The sequence below is a fragment of the Clinocottus analis genome, unplaced genomic scaffold (assembly GCF_023055335.1).
Source record: "Clinocottus analis isolate CAN_PGR_092001 unplaced genomic scaffold, fCliAna1.0.p SCAF_9, whole genome shotgun sequence".
Lineage (NCBI taxonomy): Eukaryota > Metazoa > Chordata > Actinopteri > Perciformes > Cottidae > Clinocottus > Clinocottus analis.
The window spans coordinates 15,076,242-15,097,855 of record NW_027176251.1 but is presented as its reverse complement, the minus strand read 5'-3'; the positions used below and the strand labels follow the sequence as shown (position 1 = coordinate 15,097,855).

The 21,614-nt window shown below is 47.7% G+C and overlaps 1 protein-coding gene across 1 annotated transcript in view; it reads right to left on the bottom strand.

The window, feature by feature from the left end:
• The window catches only part of znf407 (zinc finger protein 407), a 134,890-nt gene that overhangs the window by 72,254 nt on the left and 41,022 nt on the right, over window positions 1-21,614 (bottom strand). Inside the window, exon 6 of the mRNA XM_068570769.1 lies at window positions 2,197-2,271. Within this exon, the coding sequence (XP_068426870.1) occupies window positions 2,197-2,271 (75 nt within the window). The remainder of the gene's footprint in view (window positions 1-2,196; window positions 2,272-21,614) is intronic.

The following is a 21,614-nucleotide window of genomic DNA, read 5'->3' as shown; positions in this document are numbered from 1 at the left end:
GGAAGGTGTGTGTGTGTCTGTGTGTGTGTGTGTGCGCAGGAGGCCCGTGTTTAAGTGCGCATGAACAAGCGCAGTAAAAAAAGGAATGAGCGACAACACGAGGACGAGTGGGCGTGTACCGCGCGCGTAAACGTGAACGTACGGAAGTTACCGCGAGTGCGTTGCCGTGTGGCAGAATACTCGACGGCCGAGGAAAACATACACACATTGAAGTGAACACTGGGAGGCAACACACACACCTCACAGCTTCAGTCATAGCCTGAGTATCCTCGTGTGTGTGTGTGTGTGTGTGTGTGTGTGTGTGTGTGTGTGTGTGTGTGAGCGAGCGCGTGTCCCCTCTGTGACCTTGGGCGTATTGCCAACTCTCTCCGACACAGAAACGATGAGCACAAAAGGGTGATGGAGTCAGAGATGGAGCTTTTTTTATTATTTTTTTTTTACCAGTAGTGATGTAAATCCAACCCGCCGTCGTCGGTGTCGTTAAATACTGGAAGTTGTTTCAACTCAAATTAATGCTTTGGGCTAAAACGACACTTTTCAGATCAGCTGCGTACGCAGGCTGACGAGGACACTCTGGCTGATTTGAGCGCATAAATTTATATTATACATCGATACCGCATTCGTGTCAATAGAGATAGATTAAGGTTTAAAGGACATCACGGAACAGAGGCTTGTGGATTTTGCTTTCCGTTTCCAAAGTTAATGTTCGATGAGGTGGTTCAACGTGAAAACTTGGCACGAGTGGAACAAGTGGAGTGGAACCGTAAATATTAATCACAGTGTTCCTCCTTTGCAGGTTTACAAATGCGATGCCACCGCGGTGATGGCAGCTTGTTTGCCCAGCAACACCTGAGGTCACGGCAGATGGCCGGATATTATCTGTTCGGTTATTTCATGATATGGAACTAGATATGGTCTCAGAGTTTGGATGCGGTGATACTGTAATATGGCGTAAGTGTTGTCTCTATTCTGGTTTTGAAGGCTTTATGACAGTAAGGTGATGTGATGTTCTCAACATAGCAGTTGTATTATTTGCCTGAGCCACTTAGACATTGCATTTGTGCAACTGCAGATCATCTCAGCCGAGTGGCAAACAGCAGAACGAGGTCGCACCGGCCGGGGTCACGGGGTGTGAACACATGGAACTGCGAGTGTGACGTTGCAGCTATCCGAGGATCAATAAAAAGATGACAACAACACAAACGGTGGGTCACACACACACACACACACACACACAGATACACGCACACAAACAGACTTAAAGCAGGAGAGGATATGAGAATTTGCTTCCGTCTAATCCAGATGAACAGCTGACAGTAAGAATATAGTTGATAACGTCAGAGAGATGGAGAGGCAGCTGGTCGGGGTTGCTTACTCCCATATCTGAAGCCACTTGTCAAATCTAATACCACACGTTGTCAAAAGTATCAATTTGGTTGCGGAGTAATGAAAAAGCCGGGTCTCTTTCTATTTTAGCAGCTCTCTTGACAGATTGAGAGGTGTTTAACGTCTCGTTTTGGCTTGTCAGGGTGTGGGGGGAGGGGGGGGGGGGCTTCACAACTTCATCTCCTCATCTTTCTTTTTCGCACACACGTACATACACACAGCACACATACACTGACAGCAGGGCTCTGCTTCTGATAGACAGGGCCAGGCGGGAGACATTCCACATACACAGAAACACACAGCCACGTACGCAGATGAAAATGGTAAAAGAAACATCATTCATCCTTAATTCAAGAGGGAGAGCGGAAAGTAAGATGAGGGAGGGAGCCAGATAAAGTTTGACAGAAAAAAAAGGGATGTAAGCAAGAGAGCGAGACTGACAGAATGAGTGAAAGCCATTTAACTCATTAGGGAAAGGGAGGATCGCAAGTTATATTTAACTTGAACATTTGCCGTAACACGCGGGGACTTTTTTTTTGCTTAAAAGCTTGCAGACCTCCATCGGGGTTGTCGGAGTCATCCTCCCAGAATCTAGAATTAGCCGCACGCTGCGTCTCTCGCTTTAGTCTCGTGAAAACAAGTTAAAACACTTGACAGGCCGGGTCCAGGATGAAGACACATCTGGATCCCATTCTCTTCTTCCATTATTGTAAACGAGCGAGAGTTGATTTTTATAAGATGCGTCTCCTCTGACTGGAAAGTAGACTGCGATATGTCGCCCTGCCCGCGGTTGAAAGTGTTTTAATTTACCTCTCTTTGCGCTGTCCGACTCCATGTTTGCCCAGCAGGTGGGTGCTGAGGTGTTTCTTCATCACAAAGGCCCATCTACAAAACACACACACACACACACACACACGGAGAGAAAGAGAGAGAACACGGGTTATTGACGTAGTGGGGACACAAAAGAGTGTTTGTTCATCATGGGTTTATTCCAACTGTGCGGTTTATTTCAAGAAGCCTAAAAAAAAAAATACTGAAGGCATCACTTTGGTACATTACGTGCCTGACAAACGCCTGCCGAGCATTATAAGAGAAGGACGGGACCAAAAGCGAGAAGATAGGAAGCGCTGGACGGCGACCTCCGCAATCATTTGTTCAGAAAATGATTGAGCTGGATGTAAGCACTTTATTTATTTTTGTCCCAATTTTTAAACCTTGAGCTGTAAAAACAAAACAAAAAAGCGTCTTTGTGTTTCGCTTATTCCTCAACTTTTCAATTTCGCACGAGAGCCCGCCCCCCCCGGCTCTCACATTCCATCTTCACCCAGGGAACCCATCTGACACCGAGTTGTTAAATACGATGGGTCACAAACTATTGTTCTGCTAATAGATGACAGGCCGGCAAAAACCCACGCAAATGTATCTGACAACGTTTGCGTCGCGAGGGGAGTACAGAAGTTTGAGAAATGTTTGTTTTACGAGCACCTTTTTTCTTCTTCTTCTTCTTCTTCTTCGAGTCAGACGCTTCACAGGCAAACTCGTTCCCACATGTTGAGCATCAACGTGTCAAACAAATATGTGGACCTGCACGCGTGCGAGGAGTCGAACGCACGCGGATTCCACAGCGAGCTGGGCCGCACGCAGACGCAGATCAAAGACACCCGGGCGCCGCGGCTTCCACGGTGACCGCAATGTCCCGACTTTGTCGAGGGCCCCGAGTTTACCGCGTCACCCGAAACAGCATATGAAAAGATAATGAACGGATGACAGGACTAACTACTCTGACATCCAAGCTGCTTCACCAGAGTTTTCATCCCCTGGCCTTTTCATTTAGCACCCATCACTTCCCATTATTGTGCATCTGAGAGACAATGACCACATCTGAGAGCCGAGGATGGAGCTACATGAAAGAGGACGAGGGAGTTGAACCGACAGTCATGTGGCTGGCACCGTCGCCGCACACACACTCGAGTCCCCCCGAATCCCCCCCCCCCCCCCCCCACACCCTCAGTCGCTCATCCCACTTCTTCTTTTCTGGAGGTTTTCACTTTTAGTTTCTTCCAAGTAGATCATTATTCTCTTTTCTCTCCGGCGAGCCCCGCCTGCTCCTTTCTGAAGCCGTCCTGACTCTTCAGTCTTTCGTAAAGCGAAAGCATAATTATTTCACTATTTATGCCGCTATGTCAGCCCCCCATCTAACGTCTGGACGCACACACACACACACACACACACGGCTGTGTCCTCCATCCCGTCATGGCCCCAGAGTCCCGTCCGTCACCGAGGCCCCCGAGGCCGACGCTAACTAACACCACCATATAAATATTCAAACATGTTCCACGGCTCTTTGCCTCGCTGTCGTCACTCTTCATTTTCTCAATCCTCTCAAACTCAACCCGTCCACCCGTCCAGAGCGGTGCCTCCGAGTTAAACTGGGAGCGAGCGCATGACCAGACCTCCGACGCTCCAATCAGCGGAGAATCCGCCGGATCAGAACGCTGAGCTTCTCTCCGGCCCGCTGGAAAGGAAAGCGCCTCTGACTGACGGCAACATCTATAAATAAACAAACGGCATAATTAAGATATTTCTGAGGGGAAGGGGTGTGGGGGGGGCAAACTAATTAATCAATATATTTGAGAGGAAAGCACGGCCGTGGAGCACTTTGCGCGCGCTGGCTTAAGTCGTCGTGTTTAGGAGAAAAAGAAGAAGAAAAAAAAGAGCTTGCAAACATTTCTGTTAATTATGTATTACAGCTGTCCTTCATAAACCTAATTACAGAGTGCTGAAAGGCAACAGGGGCAATTTGCATATGCGCATGAAAGACAAGACATATGCAAAATATGATTTTAATTAGCATTCTTTGATAGCAAGGGGTACAAATCAAACTGGCATGTTGTGAGATTCTCATCTCGCCCATTTTGTACTGGATTATTCTCAGAGTGCAAGATGGGTAATGCCCTGTGGAGGCACCTGGGATAGGCTGCACACACACACACACACACACACACACACACACACACAATAACACAAAGAGTGGTGAGGACGCATTTACAATTTGCTATTCCCCATGTGATTCCCCATTTCTGATCAAATGCATGAACCACACGCACACAAATACACACCACATATTCAGACAAATTACACACAAAAAAAGGCACGCGCGAGTACCCTATCTCTCATTTGTACGCACACACACACACTCCCACACACACACAAGGATGCCATATCTAAATGTTAAAGGGGCAAATCCATTTGTTTAAGGTAGTGTGTAATCAGCCCGGCGCCCTTGGTGTGTGTGCATCCTCTGCCATCCAGGTCAAGGCCTCAGCTTGTCGTCCTGCTGCCTTGGGCTGCATCATCAGCCCCAACCATCAGGCTTGATGGTTATTGTAACAAAGGGATACTTTAACATGCCATTCATCCATATCAATTCTCTTCCCCCCCATGAATTGAACTAATAAGGCTGTGCCTCTGCCCTCCAGGGAGGCTCATAATATCCATTGCAGATAGGGGGGGGGAAAAAGAAAAAGGAAAAAGGAAAAAGAAAGACGGAGACTCTGGTGTTTCACGTTCGACTTTCCCTTCAGACTAATCGGCGCGCCACAGCTCGTTAGGTCCGTGACGTGCCGGAGCTTTACCGATAAGCAGGGGAGACACGGCTCAATTACCCACAGTTACAATCTCTCTCTCTCTCTCCCCTCCCGCCGCCCGATGATGAAGAGATAACATGTCAATATTTGATACAAACAACTTCATTTGCCTAATGGTGTTCCTGGATAGGCCCATCCACAGGTCTGGAAGGGGTGGCAGATCTAAGAAAAGGCCCGGAGCCACACTCGGCTTAGACGCCCCGCCGATCACGCACACCCGCTCCCGAGAGCTCGTGCGCAAGGCATGCTGGGATGAGAGCCGGGTCAGACGTGACATACTTTGCTAACTTTTGCAGGAGTTACTTTCAGCTGGTTTCTTCGGGGTCTGACTTTTCTCACTCGTCTTGCCTTGAAAAGGTCCCACCAGACGGGCTTTAACTGGACCCGGCCTGGGTAGCTGGAGCTCAGACGCAATACCGGGTTCATCTTACCCGTCGGCCACGCACGGGCAGACAACCAGCCGGCAGAAGGGTTCTTTCATTCCAGCAAACCCCAAAACTGGGTCAAACCCCCACGCCTCATTGGTTTTCTGTAAAGTTAACTCAATATCGGCGCTGCATTGACCCAGATTGGGTATTTCTTTTCAAGCCGGGGATTTCTAGTGTGTGGCATCCGGCACGGGAATGGCACGGCCGGGACATTCGGACTTCAATGTCAACCTGTGTGGTGGAAAACACCACTTCTGGTTCGACATCAAAATGGGCGCTGCCGTCAAAGCAAAGACAAAGAACTACCAGGAGACTAAATCAGCAAGGTGGACAAAGACGGCGTGAATCTGTACCATTTTTAACAGCTGCGCTAGTTGTGCTAACTTTAGCTGGGGTGGATAAAAGTGACGGAACAGTTGGCACAATTTCTTATGGTTTGATTTTTTTTTTTTTTTCCCCCCCTTCGAAAACGACTGAACATCCGGTTTGCCTGCTGTGCGCCGCCGCAACGCGAACGCAGCATAGGAAAAGCTATGAGCTGAAAAATTAAGCCGGAATCGAACAAAACTGCCGTATTGTAATTGGCTAAAAGGTAACCGAGAAGCCATTAGGAGAGAGCGACCAGATGTAGGAAGCGCTCAACCCTCCGAGGGGGAAGCCACCGAAACCTGGCGAGGGAGAGCGACTCCATGTGGGAAAGATGAAAGGGGAGGTGGGGATGAGCTCTGAAGTTATGGGACTATGCTTCAGCTCTTTTGGAGGAGCGGCGCGCACTCACACACACACACACACACACACACACACACACACACTCTCTCTTCAGTGGTCCGCTGGGCCCAAAAGAAATGAGTGTGTGCGGGCTCATCCAGCCTCCTGTGCCAGTCCTAATGATGGCCTCCACCTGCTGCTTTAATGTCACAGCTGGATCGCCCTCCATCCCTCACTGACTCTGACTGCCATCAGCAGCAGGTAGCTCCCCCTCCTTGCACACTCCTTCCCTCCATCTCCTCTGCCATCTCAGCTTCCTTCACTTCCATCTTCTGTTTCTCATAGCACTCATCTCAATATGACCTCTTCCCATCCATCTCTCTCTCTCTCTCTCTCTGCTACACTTCATGTCCTCCTCTCTTCCTGTAGCGGCAGCGGCTGCATTACTTCGACGTGCCTCTCTCCGACTCCTCTTCCTCCTATTTGTGTCCATCCGAACCGCAATGCTTCCCATTGTCTGTCTATCTGTCATCGTCGCCACCGTTAAATTGAACCCAACTTCCACGCAGGGTAAGCGAAGCAGCGCCGGGATTCATGGGAAACGTGGTCTTAATTTAGAAAAATGTACTAGTACAGCGCCACTGCTGTGACAGCCGGACTCCCACATTCTCCTAAAAAAAAAAAAAAAAGGCATCACAGCTAATTTGACGATGATCTATTGACAGACGCAGCATGAGAGCGGTCAACGTGCGAGGATATTGCTCCCGCGAACTGTATACGAGCAACTGAAGAGGGAGAGCCCTTTCCTCAACGTCACAACTGATTCACTCTTCAGGGTAAACATCATGTGTTTCTTCCTTGTTTATTTTCTTATAAAACACGTCCTGGAGAAGCGAGAGAAGAAGAAGTAAAAAAAAAAAAAGAGGGAAGAAAAAGCATGCAGGTGAGTTGACAAGTCTAATCTGAGAAGCTCTGACAGGCAGGTGAACTGACAGAAGAACAGAAACCAACACTTGGCTGACAGCAACCCTGGAGAGCCGAGACAGCTGCCGGCGTGTCAGAGAGACTGATAAACAGGCAGGAACAAGAAGTCGGAAGATGAGACATTTATTGACAGACAGAGCGACTGCTTTCCTGACAGACAAGACAGAGAGACAGACAGGCAGACAGACGGGCATCAAGAAGAAGGGCTGAGGGGGCCCGGGGTTTCTGCTGAGTTTACAGGCAGAGTTTAATGGATGTTCCACACGCGGGCCCGGAGCAGCGGATGGGGTGATCGGAGTGCGGTGTCAAATTTGCAGATGTGGAGATAGATGGTAATGGAAGGACGGAGAGAGAAAAGCCACAGGAGAGAGAAAGAAGGGGAACGGAGGAATATGAAAAATCATGATGGAGCGTCCGGGTAAGCCAGAGTGAACGTGAGCGAGGGCGAGAGGAGCGGAGGCAAAACGCAGTTTTGTGGCACTTGGTTTGGGGTGAGGAAGGGAAGATGGCGGAGGGGGGAGTGTGTGGGGGGGGGGGGGGGGCGTCTTTGCATCAATATTGCTCGGGCTTTCTGAGAGACCCGCTTATGGAAGCGTCCCATAATGTAACAGATATTGGACAGGAAAATAAATAAATAAAACATCCAAATTGATTTTGTTTTTCATGCCCGCGCCGGAGTAAAAGCGCACACTTGATCTATTCTAAGATGATCTCGATACAAAAAAAATAAATAAATAAGAAAAGGAAGGCAAAGTGTTTCTCTGAGGACTGATCAACGTCAAGCCTCTGAATGAAACAGACACCTCTCACTTATGATGCCTCTCTGTGTGTGTGTGTGTGTGTGTGTGTGTGTGTGTGAGTGCACGTGTGTCCTCTAGTCTTAGAGGAGGTACATAAAAAGATCACTTTGCCTCTCCAAAGGGGCTTTTGGATCATCTGCTGAGGCAGGTGATGGGGCTTGACGGATTGATTGAGGCGAAGTTCTCATCGACAGTGGCAGCGCCCCATAGAGTTCCCAGCTCCAGTGCACACTGTTCCATTAAAGGATCATTTAGAGAGGGAGCAAGTTCCACCTGCACTTACGCAGAGCACACCCTAATGTGAGATGAAACAAGACATTCTCCAGCTACGGGAAAAGGGAGGGTGGAGGAAGGGAGGAGGCGGAGGAGGAGGAGGAGAAAAAAGCAGCAGCAGAAAAAAAAAAAAAAAAACACAAATAATAATGAAAAATACAAATTCAGTCCCATCCCAACAGCGCGTTTCCATCTTCCAGAGAGCGGCGATTGATGAAGTAATCTATTATTGATATCATCATCGTTATGCGCTCGTGGCAGTTCCAGTGTTGCGGACCCCCCCCCCCCTCCCCTCCAGCTCTGAGCGTCATAGCACTGTTTGCATATTATGCGACTCAGCATCATTATATTTTTCTAATTAGCGGCTTTAATTTTGGGATTTTAAATCCTAAGCGAGGAGGGGGGAAACTTGAAAACGCTGAACAAGAGAGAATAATAATAATAATACTGGTGTCGTCGAGATGAAAGGAGCGGCGTTAAAAAAAGAAACAAGGTGCAGACAGTTACACGCTGGAGTCGAGCGCTTTGTCCAGAGCGGACTTGTGCTGCTCGCCACATTGTGTGGGATCAGCACACCTTCGTGGGTAAAATAAATACTTAATAAATAAACAGCATCCAGCGATGAAGAGTGAACATGTCCTGAGAAACGTTTTAAATTAAATACATATAACATCCGAAGAAAAAAAAAAAAAAACACTGGCGCGTTACGGCGAGGGGAAAGAGTCTCATTTTAGAACAAAATGAATAAAAAATGCTCGGTTGTTAAAGGGCGTTAGCCTCACTTGCTAACGCATCTCCCTCTCTCTCTCCTTCCTTCCTTCCTCTCTGCAGTGCAGTTAAAGATATGAAAAATATATGTGCTTCCCCCCCCTCTCCCTCCTCCCTCTCTCCTCTTTCCACCGCGCCGTGTTAAATCATTAAAGAGAAGTCCTGCTCATTATCTCTCTAAACAAAACTTCTCTTAAACCAAATAAATCACCGTTGCGCGGCGCAGCTAACAGCCGTGAAGGGATAAATTACAAAGCGCCTCACTGGCAGCGCTGGTATTTTAAAAAGCTTGCTGCACAATTTCTATGATGTGCAGTAATTTGTAATGCAGGTTTCCTTATGTTTAGAAGGTCTCCTCAAGTGCGTGTGTGTGTGTGTATGTGTGTGTGTGTGTGTGTGAGAGAAGAGGTGAAGGGTGTCTTTTTTTTTAAGAGCCTATTGTGCTCTTTGTACTTTCAATAGTAGTACGCTTGTTTTGACACGATGCAAAATGATTTGACATCCCTGTAAATATTTTCATGAAGTTGATCAGATTACTAAAACAGGACAAACTGAGTTTGACTGATTCGGCTGACATTTGAACGGTTGAAATTGAAACGGTTTGTTTAGGAATGAAGGTCTTCAAATGCCCTTAGCAGCTCGCATTTTGAGTTCATCATAAACAGCATGAAATTTTAGCATTTATAGTTAAAAAAAAATCACATTCTGCCAGAATAACATTCTCGGCGAGTTGGACAACACTTTTCCAACAGCTCGGCGAGGCACCACAGGATGAGGCCGCAGGACGTATGGATGCAATCCGTGCACGCAGTGATCCTCCCCTGCCGCCCGCCGCCGACTTCTTTGAGGGCGGAGCCAGAGTAAAAACTATCCGAGAGGTTGCTGCGTTGCATCAGAGGTAGGCAACGCTGCTGATGTTAGCGTTATATTTTTAATCAGCCAGTCAAACTGATATATCGGTGTGACTGGAACCAGTTTTTTTTTTTGGGTGTGTGTTGTTTTTCCAGCTGACCACGGCGCCATTAGAGCAGGAAAGCACACCGGCAGGGCCTCATTTCCCCGTTAAAGAGTTTAATTGAGGGGAAAGACACCGGCCTGTGCTCTTCACCTCCGTCCCCACCTCTGCACCCTCTGAGCTCCATCAGGGATTACCCCCCCACACCCCCACACCCCACCCCAATACCACCACCACCTCATCCCCTACGACCTCTCTCTGGCCCCCAGTGGGCAGATTAAACTGCGGGATAACAGGGCGGCACTTGGGTCCGTTTACAACAGCAAGCCTCCCCTGAGCCTCTTGGGGATATAAACCAACAGTATCCCTGAGACAACCCCCCCCACCAACGAAAAGATATAATGAAAAAAAAAAAAGAAAAAGCTCAAACATGATTTATTCAGTCTGTTTACTGTACACTGCATCTGCCCGTCCTCTGAGAACAAATTAAATGTAAGAAAAAAAGAGGGCGAAGAAAGGGAGGAAGAAGGAATGAGCGGAGAAAACAAAACGGGAGAGAGCGATTGAAATAAATAATGAAATCCCAGAAATAAAAATAAAAGTCCAGAGGCGTGGAAGTGTGTTTAATTTGCACAGGAGATTTATAATCACGGATTGTGCTCGGGACGCTCGAGACGCTCACGACGCCGCGTTAGCAAAGACGCTTGACGGCATCTATTCAAAATGCTAACTTGGAAAATCTAAAAAGAAAAAACAACTCTCTTCAAAAGGAGGTGCAAAATGTAGGTTTCAGTAAAGCGAAAAGAGCGGCAGGTCACCGTGTTTCCGACCTGAGCGATTGGGAGACGTTTAAGCCGAGGAGCGAGGGGGGGAAATTGAGAAGAAACAAACAAAGGAGACAGCCCCTAATTTCGACCGCTGTTGTTCTGGCGTGTGGTCTCGCACATTAAAAAGAACCGAGGCAACATGACAAGCCAGAGTTGTGTTTCTCTCGCTATAGTTTCGCTAAAGCAGATAATCCATAAAACATAAGGCCTCCCCCGTATTGACGTTTCCCCCTCAGCCGACTGAGTGAAGGGCGTAGCTGGGATGTCAGGCCCGTCTGTCGGGCCGGCTAGCACTCTCATTATCCCCCGCGCCTGTGTGAAGGGCAGCTAAGGTCACACTCCAGAGGAGCAAAATAAAGCGCTCCGGTACTAATCTAATATTCAGCGATCCCATCAAAGAATGACTTATTAGGCTCAAAGAGCCATAACTGTTGGCGGGGAGGAAAGTGGAAGTCCGCACTCGCCGGGTACGGGAAGTTGAACCGCAAATCTGACACCTGACATCTTGACAATATCGAGAGAAAAAGTACTTTCTCTCGCCCAGGAGTACGTTTCTGAGTATTTCCTGGGCGAGATGTCAGCTGTCTCAGGTCCAATAAAACAATGGACTTCCTGGAGATTGAGTGAGAGTACGGCTTAAGAATTTATACAATGCACCATTCAAGCGTTATTATAGATGCTGTTGCCTCCTACTCAAAAGCTAGTGCACTTCTACACCTCTCGGAAAGTAATGCACAGACACACACACACACACAGACACACACACACACACACACACACACACAAAGGATGTCTTTGTTTGGCTATTGCTACCGTTGTCTTGACACCCACCATCTGCCGCCCCGGCAACAGAGAAGAGTGAAGAGAAGACTTTCTCTCTGGAAACTCGCCCTCCACCCCACAAACCCCACGACGAAAAACACCCTGCAAGGTTTCACTCAAAGGAGCGCCGGCCTCCCTCCCTCCCTCCCTCCCTCCCACCGCTGACGCTCTCTGACCCGCCACAGGTTGAATCGCGGCTCAATAAACAAGCCAATTTCTACCTATTTCCGACGCCTCGATCGCATCCGCGCTGGAACATGCGAAGCGGTAACCAAACACAAACGATTTACAGTAAGAGCCACCTAAACACCCCCTCCGCCCCTCCACCACCCCCCCCCCCCCATTCCTCAAGAGCAAAGAAAGCCCTGTGAAAACTCCAAGATCTCATTCAGCCATTTAATAAAGCCTCGTCTCATTGAAGTGTGTGTGTGTGTGTGTGTGTGTGTGCGGAAGGGGAGGCTAAATTGCAAAAGGTCCTCCTCAGTCGCATCCCACAGACGAGAGATGTATCGCAGAGAGCGAGCGCTCAGAAGTAAATGAATAAATAAATAAATAAATAAAGTGGGCTATGCAGATGAGGGTGACGGAGCCGCCATCTCGGCCTATTCCGCGACGCGCCGGCCATTCATCACCTGCACATGCAAAGCGCCGGCTCCGGTCCTTAGCATATTCGCATATTCTAATGAAGGCTTGCATGCAAATGAGGACGACCTTTTTCCTTTTCCTTTTCCTTTTTTTTTTCTTCTCTTACCACCCCCCCCCTCTTCTTTTTCTTTACAACTTTACATTAACAGGAGGGGAGCGGAAAGCGGCGGCTGTAATGGCCATTAGAGCGACAGGCTGGGAGTACGTGACGACGTTGTGATCTAAACTCAGCGACGCAGTAATTAGGCTAATCTGTTACCAGACGGCAGCTGTCAAAGATCTTTACGGTGAAGGACGGACTTGTCAGCGACTTTATTTCATCCGGCGCGATCAGGGTTTTTTTTTAGTCCAGGGGCGGACAGTGGGACCCACGGAGAAAAAGGCGCCCGCTGAGTCGCGTGGGCTCGGACACGGGCACCCACGGGACCCCGCCGCTGGCCCTCACGCTGCCTTCGACGCACTACATGAGTCCAGTCTCGTGTTGTTCCAACGGAGTGTTATTGGCTTCAACCCGCACATCCAACATGTCCAATAGGGCTGCATGTAATAGAGCTTTTTATTGAGGGACAGAATGAGAGCACTGGTTGTCTTTGGAAAACACGTTACCTCATCAGGAGCGTGGTTATTATTACAAAAAACATGTGCTTTGGTTCACCCCAGTCTTTTGTCCTTTTACACATGGAAGGGTTTATAATAAACTATCTAAAGGTAACTGTAAAAAGTGTCAATCTGAGGTCCTTCTGCGTCGCTGTAAGATTTATTATCCCCCTTATCTGTTACACTTAAGTTCTATCTGTCCGTCTTTGCATCCGACTCCTTGAGCCTGGCCTCTCTTTCTGTCAACAGTGACCAGCGGAAAGAGGAGGAGAAAGGGGGAGGGGGGAGGGGGGGGGGACCAGCCGTCACTAGCCTCCCCTCTCCTGTCCACCAGGCAGGGTCCTGCGCTGTCGGCGGGGAGGCGGGAGAAAGTTATGCCTCCTTACTGTGACTTTGAACTTTCTCAGATGAGGCATAAATATTGAAATATTGAAATGAAAGATGCGGCGGGCGCAGAGGGGATGGGAGGGGGAGAGTGGGAGAGGGGAAGGGGGGGTGGGGGGGGAGGAAAGGGAGAGAGGATAGACGGATTGGGGGGGTTGAAGAGACAGGAGGCCCACTGAGAGAAGAGACAAGGCCCTCACCCCTCTGCCAGGCTGCATTCTAGCAGGCCGACAGTTATGGATAGGAAACATTACTGCTGCTGGTAATTAAAGCAAAAACTAATACTGTCTCTTGGATGAGGGGGTTTCATAGTGAGCATCCATTTGTCACTGCTGCACACTCGCCAAGGCCAGATTAAATCACACACATATTTAGTCCTGCTGTGCACAGAGGCTATCTATCTATCTATCCATGTATGTATCCATCTATATATCTATCCAATCATCCACATGTATCCATCTATTCATCCATGTAGCCATCAAAATATCCATCTATATATATATATATATATATATATATATATATATATATATATATATATATATATATATATATATATATATATATGTAGTTTCTTTGTTGAAAATGGTAAAAGGCAAAAGATTGCCGACTGTAAACACTGTCGCCAGCGTCATTCCAGATCACTGGTATCAGTTTTCAAACACACATGTAGGCCAGCATCCTCCTAAAGACTCTTCAGTGAGGCAGTAAGTGACTGACTGAGTGACTGTAAAGTGGCAGTGAAAAGGCCACTGGCGAGGAGGAGGGGGGCAGGGGGGGGGGGGGGGGGTTACAAAGACAAGGACGTGGAAGGAGGAGGGGACGCCATGTCACCAGACGGAGGGGATCGGTGACACTGAGCGTGTCACAGGGTGACGGCTGCACTCTGCTAGGACCAGCAGCCCCTCCAGCGCTGTCAGAGGAACCAGCCGCTCCAGATACTGACACTAGCAGCCGCACTGACAGGCCAAACATGACTCGTCTCCGCTCCCGCCACAGACGAGGCCTGACGGCACACAGAGACACCACGAGACGGAGGGATTAGAAAGGGGGAGGGTGGGAGGGGGTAGGGGGGCACATACAAACTGAATCTGTGTCTCCTGAAACTGGACAAACAGGCCACGCCACTGTGTGGGGGAGATTCGGTGAAGAGTCGATCGAACGGAAGACGGGAAAAAAAGCAGCCAAGTGTGGATCGTAGGGGCTCTCAGAGCTGATTGGTTGAAAACGATGTCCGCCTGCTCGAGGGACTAAGTGATGGCTTCAGCGTGTTGTTATAAGGAGGGTGTGTGTGGCGAGGGATGAGGGGGGGGCGGGGTGAGTTCAGAACTTGTCTCGTCACTGTTCAACGACTTCAAAAAAAGGGACTCTTGACAAATTAAAGTTTTTTTGGGGAGTGACTTTCTTGCTGTGCGGATGTGAGGTCCCGGGATGGAGGACGACGTATATGTACGTATTGTAAAGCCTTCTGAGGCCAATTTGTGATTTGAAAATCGTGCTTTTTGTTTGGCGGAACCACTCTGTTGTTCAAATAATATGAAATAAGAAGTAGACATTTTTTCATAATGTCCTCTTCTGCTGAGAAAAAAAGGGAAATAAATGATGAAACAAGGTGCGGTTAGAATGTAAATTTGGATTGTAGACTCCATACCAAGTCACTCTGGTAACACATGAAGCCGCGATGACGTCTAAATGTGAGGAAGCGGGGCCTCTTTCCCTCGTAGCCTTCACAAAAGGCGCGGGATGCATGCTGCTGTGTTTTAAGCGCATCCCACCAAAGAGGACCACGGACGTCGCACCTGATGTTGCACGGACAGCTCAGGTTACGCCGGGTGAAGTCAGCCTCTCCTCGCACAGTGTCGTACTCTCCTTACTTCTGATGATATCACATCTACGTTGACCTCATGAGGTGCTGAGGAGTTGTTAGGGAGGAAGAACATCTTTTAGACTGTTTGGATCCGGCGACAGACACAGCATGGGGGCGGTGGGGGAAAGGAAGGATGACAATGATAAGATATAGATGGAAATATGGTGATTTGAGGAAGGGGGGGGGGAGAAAGCATGGAAAGGGGCGGGGGGTGGGGGGAGGGTGGTAATGCCAAAAGGGGAGAGGGCAGACAAACAGAAAGTAGAGAGAAAGAAGAGGATATGCAGAGGACTCGCAGAGGGAGAAGGGAGCGCCGCGGCGAGACTGATCGCTGTTGATCTTCACGATAAGCGCTCCCGACAACTTGTGACCAAAGTGGCGCTTCGACACTAATCGGCCGTGAAGGCTGACCTGCAGCGAGGCAGCGAAGTTCAGTTCGCATAGGGCCGGCGCTGCAGCTCAGACGAGATGGACCCGGACAGGAGACATCCAGGCATCAAAACTCCCTGAGAAATTGCGACATGGCTTCAGTGCACTGTGAGAAGAACATAAGAGGAGGAGGGATATAGAAAAAGAAGAAAAAAAAATAGGAGGAAAAAAAAAGCAGGCGGTGATACTCGGTGCTCTTGGCAGTCGAGGCAGACTTATCTGGCTTAAGATGAAAAGAGAAGGACAGAGGCAAAGGAGAGTGGAGTGAGGGAGTCAATGAATGTGCGTAGGGGATGGGGATGGAAAAATATGAGCGGGGTAAGAAAGAAAAAAAAAGATCAATTTTATTGACAATTATCTTTGAGCTGGACTGAGCTGAATTGGAGACTGACCTTGAACTGTGTGTGTTCAACCTCTGCACGACATAAAGGGAGTGTGTGCAAAACGGTACCAACAGGTCTGAATACTCTCATGAGCAAACGGATCAAAAGGTGGGAAAGAAACATGAAATAAGTCAACTGTGCTTCATGCACACTGCCTCGCTCAGTGCACATCTTTCTGCAGTATTCTACCGGGCCAATCTTTTGTTGAAACCGTCAAAACTTTCAAAAACGGTAAAATAGGAAATACTTCATTTTCCCGAAATAGAGCAGAGAATACTTTTTGCTTCAGTGTTTTCCAACGTATCCATCATCTGTTGGCAAACTGATCTGACGGCCACGTGAGAGCATGTTTCAGACATCGACCTCCCCCCCCACACACACACACACTTAATAAGGAAATGAAGCACCATCAGAAACTCCGCCTTCGCGAAGGTATCGTCGAAGCACGAGGAAGGAGACGACATCAGAAACAATACGTTAATTCAGCTGTTTGTGGGAACTTCTAGCCGTTTTGTCCGAGTATCCGTCTATCGTCCGCTAACGATGCAGCCGCCACAAAGACCCCATTCCCTACGTTGTGTCACATGCCGGCCTTTAAACATACGCATCGCATTTTCTTATTTAAACATTTTTTACTTTGGCTCCGAGCCGAGGTCGCCCTCTGTTGCCGCCGCGACGACAGTAATGGGGAGGAAACATGAAGCTATATTTTAATAAGTAGGGAACACGCTGTTTATTCAGTCGTTAATGACTACTGTCTCCCACTTAAGGCGCCGCATGCGACGACAACAAAAAGTGTCCGTTGTGTAAAAAATACCTGGGATCTAATCATATCTGGCATCATAAATCATCTGTGGCTGTGTCCCCTTTAGGACAATTCACGGCACGTGAACCATGAGCAAGGTGAGCAGTGTTGGGGATCGTATGTGCATCCACGTGTGCGTGTCAATAGTGTGTGCGTTTCCAGAGAAGACGGTATAGTTCTGCCTACATTATATCTATATATATATACATATATAAGAGAATAAAGTAGGGATTGATTGGGGAACTGATCACAAACAAAAAGGAAACACGAGTCTGCGCTCGACTGAAGAGCCCGGACGAACCCAAACGTGGCTCTGCAGCTCCTGGGAGTCTGATAATCTGCCAATAGGGTCAATAATGGAAGCCACGTTATAATCTAACCACCAGCTCACGAGTGAGGCTGTCAGTCTGAGTCTTCGTGACACACACACACACACACACACACACACACACGGTTTAGGTAAATGGGAGACAGAAGCAGGGATTCTAGAAATATTCCCTCATCGATCTGTTGTGGGAAGATGCTATCTCTTTACATGAGGAGCAGACCACTGGAGCCAGCACACACGCACATACACTCACACACACACATTCGCACACATGCACACATACCAAATCATATGGCGACAGACCTAAATATTATTACTATGAACATTTGACATGATGAGTGTATGCTATCATCTCCAAAATAAACACAAACACATGTATTCGTAAATTCACAAACTAAACTCTCTCTCTCTCACACACACACACACACAAACACACACTAGGCATGCGTGGCATGAATGTCCTCCAAAATAAAGCTTACTAAGTACAAATACAGCAGTCTGGAGACACAAATACCACTCGGCGCAATTACAAACCGGCCAGAACACTGTTTACTTATTTATTGATGAAGTTAATTGCTCGTTAAAATTGCACATGAATTCCTTCTGCAAAAAACTGCAGAAACATTTCATGTTCCGTCGAAAGAAAGGGAAGTTTGGGGGAAAAATACAACCAAAAAAAAAAAACACTCCTCTCTTCACTGAACACATGTACACATCTTGAATTCTTCAACGCTACAAATTGTTTACATTTATTCTGTTATACATTTGTAACGCAGAAACATTGGTTATTTTAGAAGGGGCCAGGATGATGTATGTATATATATATATATATATATATATATATATATATATATATATATATATATATTTATTTGTTTAAACACACCAAAAGGCCCGTCTGAGCGACGTGCTGCCGTTGCTGTACTTACAGTCCAGCGCATCACTTTTCATTACCTGCCGTTTCCTGCGGAGCTTCACTCCATCACGGCCGCGGCGTGTGAATGCAAAGCAGGCTACTGTCATGTAAATTAAACTGTTTGTTTTGTTCGCCTCCCCTCCGTTCGGCTGATTGTCGGAGCGCCTCGCCAGGAGCAGCAGGTGTGTTTGTTTGCTTGTGTTTGTTTGTTTGTTTGTTTGTTTGTGTAGGAGTGCAGCGCCGGTGAGCCGGGTTCCTGTTTGTGCGCCGCCGCCGCCGCCGAAGCTGCTTTGCACAGCAACAAGTGTAGCTCGCGAAGGTGTGTGTGTGTGTGTGTGTGTATACCTGTGTGTGTGTGTGTGTGTGTGTGTGTGTGTGTGTGTGATTGGAATCTGAAACCCCACACACACACCTTACAGTCAACCAGATGTGCTCCTGACCCTGGGCTCAGCCACCGAAATGCAAAGTCGGATGCATACTTGGCGCCCGCTCCCCCCCCGCCCCCCCGTCCCCCGCCCCCCGGCACAGGTACAACCAACTGTCACAAACAATGGGGTAATATGCATACCGTGGGCTCGGGTTTGCTACAACATGCTCTCAATGTAAATCAGATTTTCGCAGGTTTCCAAGAGACAAGCCAGCCAGCCAGCCAGCCAGCCAGCCAGCATGGCGCTCTGCTGCATCTGCCGGGGCTCCCGCCACGGGGTAACTGACAGTGCGTTTAAAGACGAGCAACCCCGTGTACGCCGCTGCCTTCAAATATGGAGACGTGTCCCCTGTTCATTTGTAGACACGGTGAAATATCAGAGAGATCAAAAAAGAAAAAGAAAAAAAAAAAGAGCCTTCATGATTCCTCATTATGAGACAGATGACAATGACTCCCGTCTCTAATTAGTCAGAGGGATGTGCTGTTGTTTGTTTTTTCCTCTTTCTTTCCGAGCGTCGACTGACACGCGTTAACTAGATAAACAATTCTTCGGCATCGGCAGAAGGAGTGTCGTAGGGAGACGCTACGGTTCCCCCACGCTAACATTTTTTTTTTTTTTTTTTTTTAAAGCGGGCGAGCGGCTTTGAAAGTCTTCCTGCTCGTTCTCGGGAGCAGCGCGTCGGTACGGGAGTCACTTTGAAGCATCCGCTCGGTCACATGAGAGCACTGCGGCTGTACCGTGGGCGACCTTTGAGAGCGGGAGGTTTCCCCTCAATCCAAGCCTTTGCTTGGATTGAAACGCGTCGTATACGTATGGAATTCGGCAAATGAAATGGAGCTGAACCGGACGGCCAAAGTTTTTTTAATACTATAAACTTTAAGCAAAATGTCACTGAACATCAACTCATGTTAACGTAGAAGCTCATCCACAGTGTGGCTTCATTTTATTGTTCCACCATTCAAGTCATTGGGAAATAAAAACAGATCGTTTTAAGAAAAATATTTGTATATAGAAATGGCAGAGGGAGGGGAGGAGCTATCGCAAAATGTGAATGCAGGGTTAAAGAGTGTTCTCATGTACACACAATGGCATTTAATCCATGTAAATCCAAATACTGGAGCCGCTAAAGAGCACGCAGAGGTTTGTAAGCCTCCTCTAAACAGCTTGATGAGAGTGGCTGAAAACAATCAAAAGACTCAAATGTGTTTAAAGAAAATCCACGAAAAAAAAAGTATCTTCCAATTCGACTCCAAGTAATGGTCTCTCTCTCTCTCTCTCACTCACACACACACACACACACACACACCCTGTGCCAGCTATGTCCACCAACAACAGGCCTTCTCTGTCAGACAGCATTATGCGTCATACCTTATCCCAGCGTTTGGCTTCCTTACTCCCCACAACAAAACAACAGCGAGCCATAGCAACGTGGACGCGATCCCGTGACCAAATCTGGGGCAGCGCAAACGTGGCAGAACTTAAAGTAAATTAGCCCTGCGTGATGAGCCGACCACGTCCGTCACTGCGAATCGCTCAGCCCTCCTCTAAAGCGAAGCAGATGCCATCAGAGGAGCGGGGACGCTCCGCACCGACACGATAACACGGCGGAGAGCTCTCCGTACGCGAGCGGAGGAGTATGCCTCTCAAGCGGGTGTTTTGATGAGCGGTCCAAACGGCTGTCTGGTGAGTTCCACTGAATGACAGCAGCCGTGAGACTGAAACGACCTTTCCACAAGGATTGTCATGAAATGTAACCAGAACTCTGGACCCCCCTCCCTTTTTTTTTTTAAACAAAATCAAAAGAGTGTGTCCTATGTGAACCCGGACCTGTAACTGATGATTTGTTGAGAATTAGTACTTTTTTTTTAAATTGAATTACATTTTAAACAGTTTGGGGGGGGGGTTAATAAATCTACGTGAGTCAGGAAAAAAAAATAGATTTTACATTGCGTGCCCTAAAAAGAGAAAAAGTAGACCGAACCCGCTTTTAATAAGAAACTGACCGGACTCTCGCGTGCTCCTTCTTTCGACAGGCGGTTCACCACCGATCCGTCTCGCATGTTTCCGAGAAGCGGCGGTTCTTAAAACGGGAGACAAAGCACAAATCTGCTGAGCAAACGATCGAAAGCCGCCACTAAAAGATATAATATATATATATATATATATATATTTCTGGCAAATTATGACGCAAGTGAGACGTGACACGATGTTTATCTGAACTGGACCTCTTCGAATGGCCTTAGTATAGATTACAGTAAAGGTGCATCACACTGACGGTACTTTTAGCACCGATCTGAAAAACAGGGAATAAAAAACTCAATTCTGAATGTATAATACAATTTGTATTGATGCTGGCGATTGTTTGACTTATGATGACAACTGACTAAGGTCACCGCTTCCCCACCCTTCCTGTGTTTATGGGACGGATCTCACAGCGGTGTACATTCACTGAGCGTTTGAGCACAGTTCAATACTCGACTGCACGGAAGGCCCCGCCTCCAGAAAACACGACTAAAAACTTGCATGTGTCAAAGAGGATAAAACTTCCCCGACAGTCGTGTCTAGAGACAGTAAAAAAAAAAAATTAAAAAAAAGAACAGAATAAACATTTGGGAGTTGTGACTGCACACGAACGTTGTGTTGAAATTCAAGATGCAAAACAGAGAATGGCTTTCTCCATGAGAACGGAGGGAAATAGAGAAAATCAGTAAAAAAAAAAATAATCAATGAAAAAAAAATCAATGTGTCATGTTAATCAGATTAGCAGGAACTTCTTCCAAAATACAAAACACAAATCTTTGAAAGCAGAGATCCTGGCCCCCGGCGGCACCGTGACGTTTGTCTAACGTGGGGACGCTAGTTAAGTGTGACACTGCGGCTCTCCACCCAGTCAGGGAAAGAAACGGCAAATTAAAAATAGAAACAAATGTCTCGTGAAGAAGAAGGCGGCTACTTATAACTGCGTCACCTCAGCAGCACGGCTACTGGCCGAATACGAACAAGAAGGGGATTAGAGATGCTCACAATATAGGAGGCCGAGTTCAAAAACAAAAAAAGGTGAAGAAAAAAGGAAAAGTAAGCTTTCCAAACCTCTGTGTGTGTGTGTGTGTGTGTGTGTGTGTGTGTGTCTGCTGGTTCCTGCTGGCGTTAACCAGAGTCGGGGTTAACGTCGCCGATACGCTAACCACTATAAGGCAGAGGGGGGCGGGGCCTAAATGACACTCGGGATCGAGG